The 24,516-nt window shown below is 38.0% G+C and overlaps 1 protein-coding gene across 1 annotated transcript; it reads left to right on the top strand.

The window, feature by feature from the left end:
* The first annotated feature begins 12,182 nt into the window (after positions 1–12,182).
* On the top strand, positions 12,183–13,291 carry LOC118803378 (butyrophilin-like protein 1). Its single transcript, XM_036563878.1, has 2 exons — positions 12,183–12,278; positions 12,678–13,291. The coding sequence occupies exons 1-2, from the start codon at positions 12,260–12,262 to the stop codon at positions 13,070–13,072; spliced, it is 414 nt and encodes a 137-aa protein (XP_036419771.1). The 5' UTR covers positions 12,183–12,259; the 3' UTR covers positions 13,073–13,291.
* The last annotated feature ends 11,225 nt before the right edge of the window (positions 13,292–24,516 follow it).

Genomic DNA, 24,516 nt, shown 5'->3' with positions numbered 1-24,516 from the left:
GGGGCTGTGACAGGGAGGCAGAGCAACAAGCTCTGTCCTTCTCGGTTCAGGAGCCTTTTAAAAAGAGTGGAGAGGGAACAGAGAGAGAGAGAGGGGGACGAGCAGCAGCAGCAGACTGAAGAGCTGAAAAGGACTGAAAAGTCTAGCTTTGAAGCCACTCAAATGTGGTCAGCTTTGGTTCTGAGTTGTTTTGTGTTTGTTTGGAGTAAATGGCTGCTACGACCTTCAACCCCATGTCCAGCGTCTTTCCTGAGCCCAGGGTAGAACAGGCTGTGCTACAATTCTGTATTAAGGGATGATTTTTAATTGCTTGCTCTGCATTCTCCAGTCCTGTTAAACAGAACAGGAGAAGAGTACCAGTGCTGGGGGGGCAATAATTTATTTTAAATATTTTTTTTTTATTTTAATGAAATTCTTATCTCATTTGTCTGATGAAAAATGAACTGTCTCTGATACAACATGGTAAAAACAATTACACACTAAAACAACAAAGTAAAGTTATAATGGGACTCTGGAAGTTTAAGATCTCCTTATACAGATGCATACACAAAAGAAAAAAAAAAAAGAAAAAGAAAAACCATTTAAAATCCGTAACTAAATCAATTTTATAGTACATTAAGATGAAGTTTTTAGTTTTCTGCACAGGTTCAATGTTTAGAGTAAGCTTTAGCATGATGCTAACTGCTCTTACCTTTGCTGTTCCTCATATAGTCACATCGCTGCTGTAGGTGTAATATGTCCACACTGTATCATCCAGAGTGAAATGCTGAACTACTTTCACTTTAAAGTTCTTTACAGTTGCTATGTTTGATCTTCAGACTGACTTACCTGGTTTAAGAGTTTCCAAAACAACTTCTTCAAACCCTCCCAAAATATTATTTATCAAAACACACACACTCACACACATACACACTCACGCACACCTAGGGGCAATTTATTGTGTCCAACTGACCTGACTGCATGTCTTTAAACAACAATAATAATAATAATAATAATAGTAATAATAATAATAATAATAATAATAATAACAATTATTATTATTATTATTATTATTAATGATAATATAAGAAGAAGAAGAATATGTTTGTGTTTTAGTCATAGACATTTCATTAGTTGTTTCTTATTAAGTTGTTTCTCTATTGAATTTCTTTAGTGTGAAATATGGAAAAGTTACAGCTTTTTTTCTTTATGTAATACATTTCTGTAATTAATACAAGTCGTGGCTCATGGCAACTTTATACAGACAACAAAACTCAGAGTCTCTTTCACACCAGTGGGAAATAATGAGCATGTAAATTTCAGGGATTGTTTTCCCTTTTAGAGTTTAGAGTGAATTTGTGATTCTTTTTCATGATTTGAAGACTGTCTGTGAGCATAAACAAACATTTTCTGTGGAGCTAATTTCATAGAAAAAAGCAGCTGTGCTGAAGGTCTGTTCAGGTAGCTGTGAGGACTTGTTATACAGGCTGCTGTCATTGTTCCAGGAAACTGGAGAGAGGTGAAGCGGATGGCGTGACATGGCACCCTGCTTATACAAACATGAAGTCTACTTTAGTCTTGATTTCAACAAACCCAGTTCCGAACTTTTGGGACAGTAAAAAAATAAAAAATAAAAGTAACAGTAAAAAAAGAAAAAAAAATCCACTATGCACACAGGGAGTCATATATCAACAACATCCTGATAAACTGGCATCTCTGGGCTAAAGGAATTGGACTGCTGCACAGTGGAAATGTGTGCTGTGGTCTGACCGGTCCATCTTTAAAATTGTTTATGGAAATAAAGGATGTTGTGTTCTCTGGGAAATGAAAAAAGTGGAAAAAGTCTATCTCACCAACCAAAAACATCCAGCCTTTGGGCAGCATACTGTGACCACTGATGAAGGACTAGAGGATGACCAACACAAACTGTACAGCAGCAGATGAGCTACTATCTCTGATTGTACATCTACAAGGTGGACTGACAAGGTAGGAATGTCTGATAGAGTGGACAGTGAGTGGGCACAGTGTTTTAAAACTCCAGCAGCACTGCTGTGTCTGATCCACTCATACCAGCACAACGCACACTAACACACCACTATGTCAGGGTCACTGCAGTGCTGAAAATGATCCACCACCCAAATTATACCTGCTCTGTGGTGGTCCTGTGGGGGAGGACGTAATGAAGTGGCCAACCAGTGTAGTTTTGTGCATGTCCATAACAGAGTGGATATATTTTATTGTCAAAGTTTTAGAAAAGTGTAGAAACTGTAATTATTAATCAGCAAATGCATTGATACAGTGTGTTTTCTTCCTGTTTAATATCTTGTGATTACTCAAACACGTAAAACAATATAATAAATAAAATGTTCCAGTTGTTGAGCTGTGAAAAAAGTCAGTTTGTTGGTAATGAATCTTTAGCAGTTCAGCTTTCAGAAGATTTGGGACGATATTTCATCGTTGTACTTCTCTTATACAGTTACATCACTGCTTGAAAAACAAGAAGGCTCTCTTACTGGTTCCTAATTGTGTACTATTATTATAAATCAGATTATTAATACATGAACTAATCAACCGTCTAAACCAGCATGGGGTAACTGAATCACACAGGCTTCACATGAATGGTAACGTAAACAATATCAGACAAACTTGTGGGCTAGTCTTTTTCCCGCACATACAAACTGACAGTGTATACTAATCACCAGCTGATCACCAAATACAGCAAGATAAAACATGAAAACACTAGCATCTGCAAGGGTTCATGGGATATGCAAATTAGTAGGCTACTAGAGCTCAGAGTCACCATACTTTACCGTAATGTACAAGAGTCAGACAAAGATCTTTAGGAATTAAATTCTATATTACACTTATGTTTAATGTATAAAGCCATATGTTGTTTTCAGGAGACCCTGGGCTACTCAGATATGCCATTGTTTAACATATAAATGCTCACAGAAATTTGATATCTTTATGATTTTAAACCATTTTTGATGAAAAATGTACCTAGCGCCTGCATGAGTTTTGTACTTTTTTCCTTATAGAGATCTTGAAAAGTTGCACCTCAGATACCTTTCCAGAAATTGTTAGTCTGGAGTGTCTGTGAGCTGAAAGTGCAAGAATTTAATGGTGATTCATCCTCTTGGTTACTATGAGTAAAAATAAACAATAAGTATAAGGTGGCCATGTTTTTTATTGATTTTCTGTCCTCGTGGATCCATGCTGAGTGCTAAAACTCTGATACACAGCTAGACAAGCTTTATTTTAATTACAAATTAGTATGCATATTCAATATCAGATATTTTAATTCTCAATATCGATGTAAACTGGAAGATCTAGATATTATTAATTTTTAAATAATATTTGTCATACTAATTGTTATTTATCTGGTAAAATGTGTTTTAGGGCCTGTTTGTGTGATTTTGAGGGAAAGAGGGAAAGTGCACTCAGTGTAGTGAATTGGGACACTGCATTTGTCACATTTTTCGCATCTATTTCGCCTCAGTTTTAAAAGATTGACTGCATTTCAAGTCATGTATTTAGCTGTACATTTCTGATTATCAGAGTCAATCAGAGGACTGTTTGAGACATGTTGGAAAGTTTTAGTTTGGGGGTTTAAATGGTGATTTAATTGGACATAAATGCAGGATCTGAACAATGGTTTTCTGAACTGGATCACTGACTAAATCATGGCTGAAATCTCCTCAGAGTCACTCTGCACACAGGGTGAGTCCTGATGGTTAACATGATGTGTGAACTGCCTCACTGTTTTAACGCATGTTGCTGTCACTGTTTGATATAATAAAATACAGAGCGAAAAAAAAACCTAATTATTAAACTGTATATACTGTTAGTACAGTATGCAGCAGAACATAAGAATGTGTTGATGGTGAAGAAGTGAAGTGGTTTGATGTGAGACTTTCCTTTACTTTATATGAGCAATTCTGGTTATTATATGATAATAAATTAATAACACAGTTAAGATTTTAATATCTTTGTGACTTTGATCACATGATGGTTGTTCCTGCACTGCAGCTGCAGCCTCTGATCATCCTGGAACAGAAAGTCCACTGTGGTCAGATTCTCTCTGTTTAAAGCTCTGCTACTGTCTTACACGCTGCTGTTTGGGTCAGAGGAGTGATGGAGCTCCCCTAGAACAGCAGGCTTTGTAGCTGTTGAAAGTATGATTTACATATTAAAATCTGAATCAGTGAATCAGATCCTGAATCAGATCCTGAATGTTCCTGCATGAAGTTACAACACTGATGTTCTTACAGTACTGTATTAATGTCAGTTGCATCAAACAACAAGACAGGTATCAGAATGACAAAATAAAATTAGCTGTTTTTACAGCTGTGCTGGGGGAAAACAGGTCTAACGTAGACACAGATTTAAAGGGAAATAAGATGTTAAAAACGTCATTCACTGTGGTCTGAGGTGAAATGTGTAATTCTAGAAAATCCTTGCCATGGAGTAAAGACATTGAATGAACAGATTGAAGCAGAGGAATTGCTGCTCATCAATCTGGGAAGAGTTATAAAGCCATTTCAAAACATTTTGTAGTCTGTGATTCTACAGTGAACAGGATTATTTACAAATTTATGATGCACAAATGGACAGAACTCCAGAACTGCATGTCGGGATCTTCAGACCTCGGTTTATTATTAAAGATAGCAATAAAAAGATCAATAAAAAGACTATACAAATACAGCTTTCGTGGAAGGGTATTCAGGAGAAAGAGAAGCCTCTTTTCCCCAACATGGTAGCTCGGCTTAATTTTGCAAATGTGCATCTGAACAAACCAGAAGATTTCTGGAGCGATGTTGTTTGGACAGATAAAACCAAAGTGATGATGTTCATTAAACGCAACTTGATGTTTAACAAAAATCAGACACAGAGATCCTGAGGTCAGGAAGGCCTGTGGTGATCACTCCCAATTGCACATCAATGACTCCTCTGTGGAAACAGTCAGGTGAAAACACTTCTGTGTCACGTCGAGCTCTACAGGAGAGTCATTGAGAGTCTTCTGAGCAGCTGTTTTTTGTCTGGTTTGGGAACTGCAGTGTTTCAGACCTCAAGCCCCTGCAGAGAATATAAAACAGCTGAAAAGTCTCTTTCACTCTGAACATGACCACAGTTTCCAATCTTCATTATTAATGTCCAGTGAAAGTAACAGTGGCTGCATGTTCCAACTACTGACTGTAAATATCAGATATTTCATATATACATTCAGTGGTACGAACTCCTCTGTAACTGTAGCTCTCTTGGTTTTGCTCTCTTTCATGCAAGCACTGTCCAATGTGGTCTGCTAAAGGCGTTCTCCGAGGCTAACATTACTGATATTACTGATTTTATTTGAAGGACTGGGCTACAGTTGTGGAATCATAGCAACAACACTAGCAGTTGGCTTTTGAGCTGGAACTACAGATGGTTCAAAGGGTCAGACTAGGAAAATGTGCCAACAGCAGTAAAACTGATGCTGTTCATGCAATTAAACATGAAATTAGCAATCATAAATATGTATATATTCCCATCTGTAATCTGAAAGTACAAGTGATTTTTAACAATAAACAAGTCTCATTTAACTGTGGAAATGAGAAAGGTTCAAATGTGCAAAGATTCTTGTTCAGACTGTGGAAAATGTCAACACTGAATGAATGTTATTAAAGGAAACACAGCTTTGTTTGTGCTGGTCTGATTTATTTATTTATTTTTCTTCTTAATGCTTCAATAGAGGCTGAAGTTAAACACAAAGTATAGTTTATTTTGTTCATTGAAGGAAAATATGTTCACACCTCAGTCAGGACTGAACTAAAACTGAGTTCAGTATTACACTCTATCAGTCCTCACCTCAGCTCAGTCAGGACTGAACTAAAACTGAGTTCAGTATTACACTCTATCAGTCCTCACCTCAGCTCAGTCAGGACTGAACTAAAACTGAGTTCAGTATTACACTCTATCAGTCCTCACCTCAGCTCAGTCAGCTCAGTCAACTCAGGCAGAGCTGATGCTGATAAGACAAGTCGCATAGAAGTCAGCAGGACTCTTCAGACGAGCAGAACTGCACGATAATCCAGCATGAGACTCTTTCACTCAACACTGCAAACTTCTAACTGGGTAAACTCCATTTATTACATTTGTGAAAGTAACTAAAACAAAAAATAAATAAATAAATAAATAATAATAAAAAAAAACAACGGGAAAAGAAGACGTACATCCACACTTCATGATGGGGAATGATGATCTATCTGCTGTAGCTTTATCTGTCAGATGCTGATATTAGATCATAACAGCCTAAAGCCTAAACATTATAATACTCTTTTACAAAGTACATTTGCCCCTTCATTTATTTCTGCTATTTTAATTTCCATTTAGTTCTAACAGGCTTATTGATATATCGGTGTGTCATTTTCTTCTTTATCTCTCTCTGTCTCTCTCTCTCTCTCTCTCGCTCTCTCTCTCTCTCTCTCTCTCTCTCTCTCTCTCTCTCTCTCTCTTCTCTCTCAGGATGAGGCTTTAGGTTCTTCTGCCGTTCCTCTTGGCTCTGGCTCGCAGCTCTGGCTTACGCTGTCAGACACTTCAGGAGACGAGGCCTGTCTGGTGCAGCTGGGGGAGGAGACTATGTTTTAAAAGAGGCCTTCAAGATGGCTGGAGGGAGAGAGAGGACTGATCAGGTGTGCTGTTTTAGTTTGTGTTTTAATCTCTTGTGTTGAGAGTGAGATTTGTTTTAGGTATTTTGCCAGTGCCTCTTTAAACTTAGTTTGCAAGACTTTGTCTTTTATGTTAGGGGAAGTATTTTAGTTTTAGTATTTTACCTGCACGCTTTTAACTTTGTTTTACAAGAGATTGCTTGCACCACCTGGGGTTTCAAACAGGTAAGAGGGGCGCACCTATACATTCGCACCACGTAGATATCTACTCTGTCTAGCTCCCTAGGTCAGAGGGCGGGCACCGCCACATGTACTTTTGATTACTGGCTAGGGAAGTTTACAGTCATTAGCTTTGGCTTCCTTTTTTTTAGATTAGTACTATTAGTATTAGTAAATACTTTTTGTTTCAGAGTAGGCTAGCGTGGTTAGGTTTTGATTTGTTCTTTTCTTTGGTGCCGTCCAGTTTGATTCTTCCAGTGAGGTACTAGGTATCACAGCGCTCTGGTTTTATTGAGGTTTGTTTTAATAAAATTGGCTTCAAAAGCTCTATATTGGTCCGTTCCTCACACTTCCTATCCATTCTCACCAGTTCAATACTTGAATGTTACATGTTACTGATCCCACGGCACCCTAGACAAAATGTGGGGTTGTAACAATCTCGGTGTATCTTTTTTTCTTTAAGGATTTCTTTTTTTCTCACTACTGACAACTTGGTGCTTTTACTCCCGTCAAGGTCCTTTTGTTTTGGGTGTGGACAAGAGGGGCGTTTGAGGCGTTCGTGCCCTGAGAAGGCTGAGGAAGGCCCCTCACAGGCCTCAAACTCTGAGCCCATGGGGGGTAACGCAGGCCAGGCCTCTGATACAGAGGCTGGGCCCAGTACAGCTGAGGAGAGTGCTGCAGATCCCAGGGCAGGCAGTGTGGCTGACACAGAGCTGCTGAACCTGCTGTTAGGACTGACAGGGAGACAGATGTGGGACAGGAGTGTTTGGAGCCTCAAAGGAGTAAACTTAACACTAATTCTGATGTGGGATGTGCAGCAGCCATTGCTGCTGTGGAATCTGTTTTAGGAGAAGAGGGTATGGACACGGAAGCTGGGGCTGAGGAGTCTGTTTTTAAAGCTCCTTCTGGAAGAAGAAAAAATGAAGTGGGCTAAGACTGGTGGCAGTAAAGGGAAGACACAGTGAGTGGCAGAAGTGCGGAATGAGAAACGAGCGGATACTGGTCTTAGTACTCTGGATGATTCGGATAGCGATCTTTCAGATGTTAAAAGTCAGCAGAGTCGAAGGAGCGCATACACTTTTGATAAAGTAAAGTAATTCCTTCACAAAACAAAAAAACATGAAAGGGGTAGTGGTTGAAGACCATTTTCCTGATCACAGGGTATTTATAGAGTCAGTTCAGGCAATTATGAGGAATGAAGGTGAAGAACAGTTTACAGTACAGGAAATTTACCGGTTGAAGAAAATTGTGCCAAAATTGAAACTAGGATTACAAATGACAATGATGACAGTTTTGAGACCACATAGCTTCTCCTTGTTTCTCGCTCTGCTGCTCGTCTCATGCCACCTAATAACACATTCCTTTATGAGTAGAATCAGGGTGGGCACTCAATATAAATGGAGAACGAGACATGTATAAGAGAGCTCTAATATATGAATTCATAAAACAAAAGGGTGTTGATGTTATGCTGCTTCAAGAGACTCACAGTGATGACTCTAATGAGGTTGATTGGAGGAGTGAGTGGGAGGGAGAGGCTCTCTTTAGTCACAAGAGCTCAACCAGAGGAGGGGTGGCTGTTCCTTTGCCAAACATTTTTTACCAACCTCTTATGAGGTTCAGCATGTCATGAAAGGCAGGTTTATGATTATATAAGCACAGTATGAGTGGTTTAAGGTCTATTTTGTGAATGTCTATGCTCCTACAGCTGGCACTGACAGGGTTTGTCATCTTAACAATGTTAGTGCAGCCTTACAAAATTGCTGTTCAGATGATAACTTCAACTGTACAGAGGATGATGGTATGGACTGGAACCACGCCGAGCCTCACACTGCATCACAGCGAACTTTACGCCAGCTGAATTCAGAAACACAGTCTGTGTGATGTTTGGAGGGTTTTAAATCAGAACGTTAGACAGTACTCATGGGCTCACGCAAGGGAAGGTTTTATGTCACTAGCTAGGTTGGATAATGTTTTATTGTTTTAAGCACCATTTTAACACTTTTAAAGAATGTGTGATTATACCAGCTGCTTTTTCTGATCACAGTATGGTTTTGCACACTGTTTTTATTGCAAATTTAAAACCTAAAAGTGCTTACTGGCAGTTTAATACCTCTACTGTGTGATGTGAATTACAAACAAGTGTTTTCAATTTTTTGGGCTAATTTTCAAGCAAGACAGCAGTATTTTAGTAATTGCGGCAGTGGTGGGATTATGGGAAGAAATTAAGCAACTTTGTCAACAGTACTCTTTCAGTGTCTCATGGCACATTACTGACTCTGAAGCAAATGGAAGTTGACATACTTGATCTGCAAAGACTGATAGACTCTACAGGAGACCAGAGTCATGCTGCAGATCTTATGTGTAAAAAGTGCTCTTGCAAACCTGCTGGGTTTTAGGACACAGGGGGCTCTGGTCTGGTCGCGTTATCAAAGTTTAACGCAGATGGATGCCCCATCTGAGTTTTTCTTTAATTTAGATAGAAAGAATGGCCAGAGTCGTTTTATTCACTCTCTGCGCTCTGAAGATGGGCAGGAGCTGACAGAGCCTGTTGAAATAAGAAAACGGGCTGTACGATTCTATTCTGAATTGTACAGAAGTGAGCATAAGGGGAATGGAGAACTGGCTTCAGGCTTTTATGCAGGTCTTCCAAAGGTCTCTGAGTGGCTGAATGCAGAACTGGAAAGGCCTCTGGGTGAGCAGGAGTTCCATGCTGCACTACAGAGCATGGAGGGTAGGACTGCCCCAGGTATTGATGGCCTTCTGGTGGAGTTTTATAAGGCCTTTTGGACAGATCTCAGTGCAGACTTGTTGGCCGTACTGAATGAGACCTTGGTGGAGGGTTCTCTGCCGTTGAGCTGCAGGAGGGCTGTGATCACCCTACTGCCAAAGAAGGAAGACCTGCAGGACATTAAGAACTGGAGACTCCTGTGCACTGATCTCAAGGTGTTCTCCAAAGCTCTGGCTATTAGGCTAAGAGAAGCGATGCGGCATGTCATTCACTTAGACCAGACCTACTGTGTACCTGGCACATCCATTACAGATAATATTTGTCTAATCAAGGATGTATTGGAAGTTTCCAATATTCTGGGAATTGGCTCTGGTCGCATTTCAATAGATCAAGAAAAAGCTTTCGATCAAGTCGAGCATCAGTATCTGTGTTACACTCTCGAGGCTTTTGGTTTTAGTCCCTCTTTTATTGCCATGGTAAAGGTAATGTACCAGGACATTGAGAGTGTGCTGAAGATTAATGGTGGTTTGAGCGCTCCCTTTAAGGCTGAGCATGGCATACGGCAGGTCTGCGCTTTGTCTGGAATGCTGTATTCTCTTGCCATCGAACCACTGCTGAATAGACTTCTCTCCAAAATTGAAGGGTTTGTGTCACGTCAATATAATGTTCAACATCGCATTTCAGCCTATGCAGATGATGTAATGATTATGCTAAAGAGGCAAATGGATATTGATAACTTAGTGTCTGCTATTTGTGATTTTGGGAACATTTCAGCTGCTAGGGTGAATTGGTGGAAGAGCGAGGGCTTTGCAGTGGGGAAAGGGGCGAGTGGTTTGCCCAGTTTACCAGCTGGTATGATTTGGAAGAGGGCTGGGATCAAATACTTGGGTGTCTATCTTGGGGATGAGGCTACACCACAAAAGAACTGGGAAGGTGTGGTGGAAAAAAAATGGAGGGTAGACTAGCACAATGGAAATGAATTCACGCACAAATGTCATTCAGAGGGAGAGTGCTGGTAGCAAATAACTTGACAGCCTCAGTTCTTTGGAATCGGCTGTCTTGTGTGGATCCTCCTGTTGGGTTGCTGGCTCGTTTGCAAGCCATCATGGTGGACTTCTTTTGGGACCGCCTCCACTGGGTCTCGCAAGGTGTGCTTTTTCTGGCCAAAGAGGAAGGTGGACAGGGCCTGGTACACCTGGCAAGCAGACTGGCTACTTTTCATGTACAGTTTATTTGAAAAATTTTGACCGGTTCAGTGGACTTGGTGTGGAGGAAGGTGGCCAGCCTTATTCTGCGAAAAGCAGATGGCCTTGGACTGGATACTGCTTTGTTCCTGATGGACTGTAAGCAACTATGCTTGAGTAAATTACCGCCTTTTTTCATGGATTGTTTAAGTTCTGGACATTGTTTTAGACTGACAGACTGGAACCAAACAATTCCCTTTTCTGGCTGCTGGAGGAGCCTCTGATCAAAGGGTCATGCTTGGACGTTGCGAGTGAAAGAGTACCTGGCCTCACTCAGACTCTGTGTGCCTCCAACATGGTAAAACTACAGCACTTAGTGGATGCAGCTGGACCAGGACTGGGGGATGTCCAGGCTGTTGCTTCTGTTTTAGGCCAGAGTTCCATTCGCCATGTTAAGACTGTTCTTGACCTGTGGGGGAAATGGCTGGACCAAGAAGATTGCACCTTACTACAGAGCTACTGGAGTGGGAATGCAGTGCCCAATGGAGGGGATCCATTCCCAAAAACTGGCCTCACTCCTGATTTTAAAGACATGTCTGAACCTTAATGGACTGCGAGACATAAATCTGTGCACAGCCTCATGTCAAATTCTCTACAAGTGTTGTGTTAAGGTTTTTAATAAATCAGTATTGAATGGGAGGGCAGATACAGTGTGGAGAGGAAAACTTGGGCTGGGGATGGATAAGCGGCCAGTTTGGAGGGTGTTGTATAAACCCCCTTTAACAAAGAGATCTGGTGATCTCCAGTGGAGAATTTTACATGGGGCTGTATCAGTGAACTCATTTGTGTTAGTTATAAATCCACATGTCAGTGATAAATGTGTGTTTTGTTGTTTTAGAGAGACTGTTTTTCACTGTTTTTAGAATGTGCAAGGCTTAAACTGCTCTTTGATAAACTGAGTTTCTTGTTCATGAAGTGTGGAGAATTTTGTTATGTCACATGTTTTTATTTTCGGAGCCGGTTATAACAGAAAAGAAAGAAAGAAATGGCAACTGCTTAACTTCATTGGGCAGGCTAAGCTTGCTGTTTATAATTCAAGAAGAAACAAAGCAGAGAACAGATCTGGTCATGATGTTTTGCCTCTGTTTATTGCCGTAGTGAAATCTAGGATTGTTTTTTAATTTAAGTTCTATAAAGCGATGAACGACCTGCAAGTTTTTGAATTTGAATGGCACTATAATGATGTTTTTTGCAGTGTGGTGAAGAGTGAGTTAGTTTTTGCCAGTCCTTGGGGCTGACGTTGGTCAGGGGCACTCATATAATGTGTGAAAAATTTGTATTTATGATTTAAAATAATGTAATAAAAGTCTCTGTTCAAAATCAAAAATCAGATCTCTCTCTCTCTCTCTCTCTCTCTCTCTCTGCCTCTCTCTCTCTCTCTCTCTCTCTCTCTCTCTGTAGGATTGTATTAGTGTGAATCTGTAGGAGGAGATAAAGAGATAAAAATGGCGGCTGCAAGAAACAGTAAGTTAAACTTCCAGAACCGACAAAAGGTTTTACTGTGAACATCATTAAATAATATTTAATCAGAGAGTTTATTTTATTGTGGAGACACACGAGACACAACTATTAATGTGTGTGTTCTTGTATTGTTATAATTGTGATATGTCTTTTGATAGAACTATATGACATTTTGTGTTGTTTTCACCACAGTTGCTTTTTTGTATTTGAAAACTAAAAGGGCAGAAAAATTGCCTTTTGGATACTGAGGTTAAGGTTAGGTTTAGATATAGTATTATTTAGCTATAATAAGACAAAAATCAATAGAAACCTATGGACGTCCTCATGTGTATAGCAAGACAAACGTGTGTGTGTGTGTTTGTGTGTGTTTGTGTGTGTGTGTGTGTGTGTGTTTCTACACAGATGAGTTTAAACTCTTTGGACCCCGTGATGAAGAGCCTCAGTCTGGCTCTGCGGTCACTCTCTCCTGTCACCTGTCACCTGAAATCAGCGCTGTTGCCATGGAGATCAGGTGGTTTAAGGAGACGGACTGTGTTTGTCTCTATAAGAACAGACAGGTGACAGAGGGGAGGGGCTACGAGGGCAGAGTGAGTCTGTTCACTCAGGAGCTGCAGAGAGGAAACGTCTCCTTACAGATCAGAGACTGTACAGAGTCTGATTTAGGAGTTTATCTGTGTCAGGTCACCAATGGAGACACAACAGAGGAGTGTACAGTAGAAGTGTGGATGAGTAAGTATTCCAGAAGTTCACTCTACATAAACTCATCATCATCATCAGCATCTCAGAATGAAAGATGAAGAGACAGAAATGAGAAACACAGATGTTCAGAATGGTGTTGTGTTCAGATAAAGGAGGTAAAACATACAGAGGATAAATGATGTTAATGTGGAGTGAAGGACAGATGGAGCATTTCAGTAGAAAAAACAGTGACTCTGTTTCTCACTCTGACTCTAAACCTCCACATCATGACTGCACAGTGGAAAACTTACAACTGCAGCTGAATTAAAAACTTCTATAAGAACATAATAAATATTTTAAATTAAAAACAAATTGTAACAAAAAATCGAGACTAAATAAACATCCAATGAAATCAATAGACTATAGTCAGATCATTGCTTTAACACAAACAATATATATATATATGAATTATTCAAATATTATATTTAATTTGTGACGTCACTACAGGCTCCTGACTCACTCTCCCAAAAATTCCTTCTCTTATGTAATTAAAGCTGCAGATCCACAAACTATAGACAAAAAAGGGGCGTGTTCAGAGTTGAGCTGCGCGTAGTGAGGAGATAAAACCGAAACTGCGCATCTTTATTCACACTTCAGTGGTATCTGTGGACTCGCGCGCTGTTCAGACTGGTTGCGCGCGGGGCGGAGTTCACCAATAAAGAGGCGAGTCTCAGTTCTCCGATTCAGACCCTGAACTTCAGCTCATTTCTCTTGAACGATGTCCACTCCCACCAGAAGCTGTGTTAAGTCCAGCGCCCCCGTCTGACCATTTGATGAAACCACAATGTTTCAAACTGAAATTCATGTCGTTGAGTGTAAAATACAAACAAAAAATCTGAGACCAAATTTAAATCTCCATATCAAATAAATCAATAAAATAAATCAAACATTTCTCAAAACAAAATATAATAAATTATATATAGAAGATTAAATCTGATCTTAATCTTCTAAAGAGTTGAAGGTGAAGAATGTGAGTGAATGTGATCTCCAGCCTGTAGATCTGGTGATGATGGTGAAGATTCTCTACATCTGTAAAATCACAGCAATACTACAGTTTTACAGCTGAGTTATTTCAAGCCAGCTCACCTTCAGCCTGACAGGACACATCATGGATTTCCATCAACAAACATTCAAGAAAAAAGCTTCATTTATTTAATGAACTCAAAGTTTTAGTTTAAACTCTAAATCAGTTTAGTTCAGTTCTAAATCATCTTAAATATTGAGTTCTTCTTACAGAATCACTGAACTGAGCTGAAATATGAGCTACATACACTGTAAAAGTCAAACAGGCTGTTTTTGAAGTTTGAATTATAAGAATTGTTTTGTTTGTCTGAAGTAGCTTTAAGAGTAACGTGGATCAAAATGACTTCACAACTAAAAATCCATTTCTAGAACTTTTAGAGTCTTTATTTTCTCCTAAGGGATGAACCCATTATCCTCCAACTGAATATATTACAATCTAAAATCCTCACTAGTTTTAATTTTATATTCAATTACATTATTTATTAATGTATTGTTAACATAAAATAATTTGATTATATTAACAAATACTGTTAACTCACTATTATTCCCATAATAATAACAATAATAATAATAATAATAATAATAATAATAATAATAATATAGGGAATAAAAGCTCCTGTTCACCTTGTTTTTATTTCCCGATTAAATGATGAGGTCAAAACTAATCTCTACCTTTACTGACATACTCAGTAAATAATACAGTTAAATATATTATTAGTATTAGTATTATTAGTATTATTAGTAGTAAGCATTATTGTTATTTTCATTCAGTAGTAGCATAATTATTATTATCTTACATTTGTAGCCTCATTATTTATTTATTTATTCTTTTATTTATTTGTCTATCTTTCTATCTATCTATATATATATATATATATATATATATATATATATATATATATTTCATAGCTGCAGGTAAAACTCTAATAAAGAAGCTCTGTGTGAGGAACTGATGTCTGTTAGTCGTTCATTTAGAGAGAGTTTATGTGGTTCTTTAGTGAAGAAGAGTTTCTGAAAAAACTCGCTATTTAACGAACTTTCTTAAAAACATGTTAATGAAGTGATTTTGGGAAACGAACCCAGAATGATCAGCACAGTAAAAAAGCCTGACCTGCTGCTTGACGGCTCTGATTTGAGCTGTTTTCAGCTCTCAGTTCTCCACATAAACCTGAAAATGTGTTGATGGTGTTTCAGTATTAGGCTCTCCTGAAGCTCCGACTCCTGACTGTTACAATAGAGATTCATCTTTTAGTCTTTCATTCAGTTTATTCATTAGTTTTCCTTCAGCTCATGATCCTCATTCATTCATGAAGCTTCAGAACACAAAACTCTCTTCTTATATTTACCGTTTCTTAATGATTTATTTCATATGTTCCTTCATCATCTGTTTCTGATTGACACCATATTAGTTAATAATAGTTATTATATCAGTTCATCTTTTAGTTCATATATCAGTTAATCTTAGTTATTATATTAGTTCTGTAAATGTACTTTATCTGATTTTAACTGCTGCAGGAATAAAAACAATTCCTTCTCATGTTTGTTCATCAGTAATGAAGCATAACACATTATTCATTACTGATAATTACTATATTAGTTTATGAGTTGTTGATGCATAATTACTTGTTTACTAAGGAACCTTATTGTAAAGTGTTACCAATCATTTCTATAAGGGTTGAGTTTCTGCTGTAGGTTTACACTTTAACTGTTTAGCTGAACGTCTTCATGGAGTTGTACTGAAAGCTTTGAGTGACAGTTCAGTAGTGAAGGATGAAGAACTACAGTACAGATGAGAAAAGGAGATTCTGATAAGGAGATAAAGAGTTAAAAAGACTGAAATATTATAATTGTAAAAGTGTTTCTCATGGAGATTTGACTAACTTTGTGTTTCCTTCTGTTTTTATTCCACAGCAACAAGGGTAAGTAAATAACTGTGTTTCCTTCTTTCTCTGCTGGTAGTGACTGATTTTATACTCTTATCACATGAACTACATTCAATACAGACATCAAGCAGCTACATAATGTTGAGTTTCAGGTAAATTTCACATGATGAACAAAGTCTCTGATCTCAGAATGAAAGCTTTTAGAAACCTTCCTCTCCTCCATTACTGAAAATAGCCCAGAACACACACAGCAGGAGCTTCTGACACACACTCACACACACTATCTGCCTGTTTGATGAGTCTCTATATCAGTGACTCACAACAAGCAGCAAATAATGAAGAGTCAGCAGCTCTGAAAGACTCGATTACTGAGATCCTCTCATCTCCTTCACTTCCATTCACTTCATTTAAGAATAATCAGCTTCTCTTATTGAGTCTGCAAAGTCTCTCAGCAGAGATTTACTAGATGGACTGGAAAGCATGAAATAATCGTAAAGTAGCTGAAGGAGAGATTTGAGAGCAGTTGTTATTTTTAGCTTTTTATGTGTAACTCGTGGCTTCAAGTTTGAAATCTTCAGACCGTTTATTCACTTCTACAGTCTGTAATAAGACAGATAAAAGAAGAGAGAATGAAGAGGGAGGAGTTTAAGAGTCCTCACAGCTCAGTCCAGTAGTGAACAAAGACAATAAACAACTGACTATGAGATCAGATTTCCCTCCATCACTGAGTGGACTAGTTGTTTTTATTCATCTTAATATGTTTCAGAAAACTGATACAAACAGGATCTTAAGTGTTTTATTCAAATGAACAGAGATGGATTCCATAGCATTTTTTAGTCAGATCACATAGACAAACTTCTGCCCTTGTTGCTGAAATGTTTAAAACAGTAAAATGGTCCTTGTTTTACGGAAGTTGATTTACTTACAATATTTGACAGTCAAATGTAAGCCAGTGTGAGTTAATCTCATTAGGAAATAACAGAATCTCAGGTGTAATAATGAACAGAAGGCTGTAATGTGAGTGAGAAGCTCTGAAAGCTCTACAGAGAAGCAGTTGGGCTGCTAGCAGAGAAGGTGGAAGATGGAATATTGGAAGCAGCTGAACCAGAATATTAATCTTGTTTAATAGAGTTATTTTAATAACCAATAGAGACACATTCATATACATATGATCAATGAATTATAATATGCTAGTGTAGGAAAATAAGGAGAGAGAGAGACAGACAGACAGAGGACACAGATAAAAATGACAGTAGCCAATGTAATACTGTAACAGAAATTGTCTAGTTCTAAAGCGTACCACTGTCAGTCTGTATCAGATCCTTATAAAGAAAAGAACCCCCCCAAACAACAGAGCAGCATCATCCACATTCACTGTGATGTTACATTTCAATCTTTCCTAATATTTTAATGTAAAATCTCACTTTTGAATCCATGCATGAAATCTTCACATTGTATTATTCACTTCACAGATGCGTTCATTAAGAGAACAACTGGATGGTGAGTTTAATTCAGCATAAAGTGCTTTTATTGTGATGTGCTGATTGTTGATGAAGAATGTTTGTGTTGTAAAGACTGAATGTATTTATCTGTACTGTGTGTTCAGAGTGTTCAGCTGAACATCATCAGCAGAGAGAGTTACTAACACACACTTCAGCTCTGTATGTATCACTATAGTGTAGAGCTCACAGCAGCCTGAGATGACTGAACAACATTAATAACACTTTTACTTCATTCACACACACACACACACTCACACACACACACACATCTGATCTACACACTGATACTGACAGATTACAAAGTGAAGCTCACAGTTTGTCACACTGATTATCATTAATATAATCAGTAATTTGTGTTAGAATCATTTGCAACTTAGTTTCCATATAAGGACTGTATGAACTGGAGAGTGAACAACACATTTTGAAACTTTAGATCTGTTTATATTAAATCAAAGTTTTATTTTAAAAACAAATTGTTTTCAATCACATCTTCATGTCTTAGTATAGAAAATACTGATATAATGTTTTGTCTTATTATGTACTATTTTAAATGTTTGTATTTTGTCTCTAATCAGAGTCTCCTCCAGTTCAGAGAGTCTACATTTCTCAGGTGAGCACATTCTAAATAGACTCTAATATAATTTTTAATAAATTATAAATATAGACATTATTGTGTGTAAAAGGTGTTCCGGTTTCGTTGTTGATAAAGACTACATTAGTTTATTTTCTTCTTTTCTGTTGATTCTCTTTCATGGTGTTGAGTTGAGTGTTAGTACAGTGTTGATGCTGATCAGTGTTCTGTAAGATGAATGATTTATTATGAAAACAAAGTATAAGATGAAAAATAGTTCTTATATAGTTATTATTATTAATATTTGTCATGATCACAGCACAATCTGTCTCAGCCTGACTGTAAAGTAGCACAACTGCAAAAACTGATGTATATTATGTTGTTTAAACACAAGTTTAAAAGATGCTGTGATTTTTAAACAATATCAGTTTAAATCAGTTAAACTCATCAGAGTCTCAGCAGTGATTTAAACAGAGAAACAGTTATTGAGCATATAACATACAGTATGACAACAGGGTTGGGTGGTAAGGTAATACATGCATCAGCCTTATGTAATCAGGATATAAAAAACTAATCAGTTACAGAAATAAAAGACAGTAATCAGATTACAGCTACATCATATAAACAGAGTGATTACCAGCAGGATTATTTTCAAATGCAGACTTCTGCCAAAATTCACTGTTTTAATGTTAAATATGTCATGAGTGGTGTAGATTTAAAGAGTCTGTAATTTGGAGGAAGGGGAGGCGATCCTGCTGCTAGGAGAGATTTCTGAAGTCCCTGCCCAGCAGCAGTTCAGTTTCTTATTCAGCCCATCTAAAGCAAATTTAGTAAATACTTTATTTTTATTGTCTGAACTGAGATCTGCAGTGTTTTCCTGAAGAAATCTGAATCAGGCCTTTAACTCTGAATCTCCACACAGCCAGTAAACTCTTTCTTCTCATTGGCTGCTCTGTAAAATTCTACAGTTTGAAACCTTTGCTAACCTTAACCTGACAGGTTTTAACTAACAGTCTGAAATGTGAGCAGAGCGAAGTCTCCTGAGCAGTAAAGTTAGGTTTAATTTCACTTGTATGATTTCTTTCTTCAGTGGTTTTTGAATGATGGGTATAAAGTGTTAATGTGTATAAATGATGCTTATTAGTAACAAAGCCGGTCAGCTCTTCATTTCCGTCTAAAATAAATGCCTTTTTAAACTTGTAGTACACATTGATTTCCGTGAACTGCTGAAATCGCTGAGAGCTGATGAGAGAGTGTCTAAAAAATTATGATTAAAGTCCAAACACAGCACTCCAACATAAAACTTATGAACCAGTTCAGCCTTTTAGCAGATAAAACACACATGATGACCAATCAGAGTTTTTACATTGACCTCTGAAGCTTGATTTCTGAACTTCAAGCTTTGAGTACACATTTCTAAACTCAAATTATACCGTTATACAAATTTCTAATTTTTATGAAACATTTTCATATACTGCTCCACTTAGATTTGACCGTTTCACTAAATGTGAGATCAGTGACAGTTTCTGTGAGGCATGATATTTAAGTTCAGTTCAGTTCAGTTCAGAATACTTTATTAGTTCCAAAAAGGGCAATTCATTTGCAGCTTTCTCGTCCATACACACGACTGTACATATACACACACACGCATACGTCAGAGACACCAAATCCATATACGTAGGTAAATGCATAAATAAATAAATCAATGCATGGAGACAACGAATATAACAATCATTTAAAAAGACTATTATCCGCATTTAGTAGCTTGACAGCAGAAGGAATAAAAGACTTGGAATAGCGATTTGTTCTACTGAGGGGCGTGAGGTAACGCTGACCTGACGGCATTATAGTAAATTCACTGGACAAAATATGATTAGATTGAGTGATAATTCCTTTTGCTTTCTGAGCCACTTGTTTCACCCACAGGGAGCCCAAGTCTCTCTGTTGGACTCCAGTTATCTTTGAACAGATTTTTACAACACCATTCAGGCTATTCTTGTCCCTCACCCACAGCCCATTGAACCAACAAATAAAAGAGAAGGTTAAAACACTTTCAATAAATGACTTATAAAAACTACACAACACTGTATGACAAACATGAAAAGAATTCAGCTTACACAGTAAGTGAGCTCTTTGTTGACCCCTCTTAACAACCAGCTCTGTATTTGCATCAAATTTAAGTTGGGAGTCAAATACTGTTGCTAAGTACTTATATGTGTCCACAATTTGTACCTCTTTTCCATGTATGACACTAGCTTTTGGTTCCTTTTTATTTTGCCTGAAATCAATGATTAATTCCTTAGTTTTTGACACATTAAGGTCAAGAAAATTCTCATCACACCACGTCACAAAAGCAGGAAGAGCACAACCATGATCTGACTCTGAACCCTGAAGAAGAGACAATAATACAGTGTCATCAGAAGATCTTACAAGACAGCTGCCCTCTCTAGAAGTCCTGCAAGCAAAGGGGACAGGACACAACCCTGAGGTGCACCCATATTTGAGACCATGGTGCTGGACATACAGCCATTCACCCAAACTTGCTGAATTCTATCGGTCAAAAAATCTAAAAGCAACACCAACAGCTGATCAGGTAATTTAAAATAAGAAGCCAGTCGCTCAATCAAAATATGAGGCTGCATCTTATTAAAAGCCAAAGAAAAATCAGCAAATAAGAGTCTCACGTGAGAATTGGGTCTCTCAAGGTGCCTATACGCCCTATCAAGGATAAAAAGTTTTGCATCCTCTACACCCTTACCAGCTTGATAGGCAAACTGCAAAGGATCTAATTTATTACCAATAAGAGAGACAATTATATCTTTTAAAATCTTTTCAAAATTTTTAATAACAAGGGATGTGAGTGCAACCGGTCTAAACTCACTTAATTCCTTGGTGTTTTACAATTTTGGAATAGGTATTCTAGTGGATGTTTTCCAGATTGTAGATATCTGACCACATTTAATACACAGCGGGAAAAGTCTTGTGAAAACCTCACTAAGCTGATCAGCACAATGATGCAAAATGTGCCCACAAATGGCATTGTTCATGTTCACCCTCCTAAACAGATCCGTAACACATTTCTGAGTTATCACAATCTCTTTCAGAGATATAAGAGACCCTCTAAGCTTAGAAACATTCTCACAAAACTCAGGCCTTTCAAAATGAGGAAAAAAAAAATTATTGAAGGCATTAGGTAATTCGTAATCATCCACTCCGTTAATCCTAATAAACTGTCGTGACTCATTTACTCCTTGATTAACAGAGGCCATTATTTTAATACCTTGCCAGGCTTCTCTTAGATTACCCCTGCTATACTGCATTTCTGTCTTTACCCTATATTTCATTTTTGCCCTCCTAACTTCATTTCGTACTTCTCTGGAAATAAGCTTCTTCTTCAGCGGATTTCCAATAAAAAAGATATTTTTCTTTTTATTTAGTACATTTTAAGCTCTTTCGTTACCCAAGGTTTATTATTTGAATAAATAACAACCTTTTTAGCTGGAATAGTGGGGTCAACACAAAATGTAATGTAAGATGCAACTGTGTCAGCTAATTCATTAATATCATCACAAGCATCATAGAAACACTGCCAGTCTGTACAATCAAAACATGCTTGAAGAGAGGAAATACTGTCTTCTGACCTAATCTTTACTGTTCTCTCCTTACGCTCCAGGCGTCTGAAGGAAGGTTTGTACATAGGTATCAGGTGCACACTATTCTGATAGGATGAATGATTCTCCCCGTGGTAGTGCCACGATATTGGCCCATGCCATAGGCAGTCTCCCAACTAAAACAAGGGCTCAAAGACATTGCGCATAAAAAAACATCCATAAGTGTAAGAAAAACACTGCAAACATTGCTACATCCGTGTTCAATGGGTCACCGACATAAAAGACATGCAAAGAAAACACCTAAAACAGACGAGCCACTACTCGAGTCGCACACTATGAAGCGCCCCGGAAGTGCAAGTGATTTCACCTATAAGTCACCTATAATCCATCATTCTGTTTCATAAACAGTGCAGTTTCTGTGTTTGGCAAGAGCTCAATTAAATTCTTGTTGAAATAATTTTCTCTTTTCTTTATTTAATTACTCATTTTTAATTAAAGACCAGTAATCCACAAGTAACAGAAAGTAATCAGATTACATTACTTTAGTATAGTAAACCAAGTTAGTTTTTAACAACTAATCATGAATCTGTAACGGAATACATTATTAAAGTAAGTGACCCAACCCTGGACATCACGCATAAAATCTTCATACTGTTTTATTCAGAGTGACAGAGAATGGACAGAAGAGGAGAGACAGAAAATGAAGGAATCTGCTCTGCTGACCGGTGAGTTTTAATAGAGATACAGAATTAAAATCAGTGACAGTTAAACCTGTTATATTCTAATATTATAATGTGAGCAGGTTTCTCAAAGCTCTCTCATTTGTATTGTAATGAAACAGATTAGTTTTTAGTATTTATATAATGCAGTGTTATTAAACTATCACATCACAGACTCTGTGTTTCACTGGTTTTGACAGAAATCATTCAGATCTCTCTGCTGCAGTTTTACAGATTCTTTCTCTGATAACTGTTTAACATCATCACTCTGTTCTGTTAAAGGTCTGTTTTAGAGGATGAGATGATTTAATACTTTGCTAATAAAGTTTCAATCAGTTTTTATCACTTTATGTGTTTATTCTTATTTAAAGTATCTGAACTGCTTAAAGACGAATCCCAGAGATGTAATTCAGAGTAGTTTGATGTAAAATGGTTTATTGTTTTGAAATTTACTGACTCAGATTTCTTTACAGTGGTGGTGAAAAGAATCAGGGGCTGTGATACCTACAACGCAAACATGGCAATTTTATTTACTATTTAAAACCTCCAGTGAATCTACACGTGTCTCCTGAGTTTTTATATGTAATGTTGATGATGACATACTAGTGGTAAATCTATTTTTGTTTGAGGACATTAAAACTCCCTGTTTATGCACTATATTGCCAAAAGTATTCAATCACCCATCCAAATCATTGAATTCAGGTGTTCTAATCACTTCCATGGCCACAGGTATGTAAAACTAAGCACCTAGGCATGCAGACTGCTTCTACAAACATTAGTGAAAGAATGGGTCGTTCTCAGGAGCTCAGTGAACTCCAGCGTGGTACCATGATAGGATGCCACCTGTGCAACAAGTCCAGTCATGAAATTTCCTCACTACTAAATATTCCACAGTCAACTGTCAGTGGTATTATAACAAAGTGGAAGCAATTAGGAATGACAGCATCTCAGCCACAAAGTGGTACAATCGCTACAGACCTCCAAATGTGGCCTTCAGATTAGCTCAAGAACAGCATAGAGAGCTTCATGCAGTGGGTTTTCATGGCCGAGCAGCTGCATCCAAGCCTTACATCACCAAGCGCAATGCAAAGCGTCGAATGCGGTGGTGTAAAGCGCCGCCACTGGACTTTAGAGCAGCGGAGACGTGTTCTCTGGAGTGATGAATCACGCTTCTCCGTGTGGCAATCCGATGGACGAGTCTGGGTTTGGCGGTTGCCAGGAGAACGGTACTTGTTTGACTGCATTATGCCAAGTGTAAAGTTTGGTGGAGGGGGATTATGGTGTGGGGTTGTTTTTCAGGAGTTGGGCTCGACCCCTTAGTTCCAGTGAAAGGAACTCTTAATGCTTCAGCAGACCAACAGATTTTGGACAATTTCATGCTCCCAACTTTGTGGGAACCGTTTGGGGACGGCCCCTTCCTGTTCCAACATGACTGCGCACCAGTGCACAAAGCAAGGTCCATGAAGACATGGATGAGCGAGTTTGGTGTGGAAGATCTTGTCTGGCCTGCACAGAGTCCTGACCTCAACCCGACAGAACACCTCTGGGATGAATTAGAGCGGACACTGCGAGCCAGGCCTTCTCGTACAACATCAGTGTCTGACCTCACTAATGCGCTTCTGGAAGAATGGTCAAAAATTCCCATAAACACACTCCTAACCCTTGTGGAAAGCCTTCCCAGAACAGTTGAAGCTGTTATAGCTGCAAAGGGTGGGCCAACATCATATGAAACCCTATGGATTAAGAATAGGATGTTACTCAAGTTCATATGTGCGTGAAGGTAGACAAACGAATACTATTGGCAATATAGTGTACCTCTCCACCATGGATAAATTAGAAAAAAAGGTTTTAGGCCAAAATGTAATTTCAAAACTCAATGTTTCAAAGTCAAGACAGTGTATTTTTAACTTAGAGGCGTTAAACTCTTCAGTTGTCTGGTTCCTATCACCATTGAACAATTCTGACTTGCTAGGTTTCACAGGCAAAGGAGCTTAAAAACTGAATAACTGAATTTAAAAACTGTAAATACTGTAATTAATCATCAGTGTGATGATCAGCTGGATGTTAAATATTAAACTGGTGTGTTTCTCACAGATTTACCAGAACTGACCAAACTTCTTAAAGACAAAGAGAGTCTTCTGTTGGAGAGAAATGCAGAACTGATGGAAAAAGACAAACATATCCAGGAGAAAGA

This window comes from Colossoma macropomum, unplaced genomic scaffold, assembly GCF_904425465.1.
Source record: "Colossoma macropomum unplaced genomic scaffold, Colossoma_macropomum, whole genome shotgun sequence".
NCBI lineage: Eukaryota > Metazoa > Chordata > Actinopteri > Characiformes > Serrasalmidae > Colossoma > Colossoma macropomum.
The sequence above is the reverse complement of the archived record's forward strand: the minus strand, read 5'-3'. Positions and strand labels throughout refer to the sequence as shown.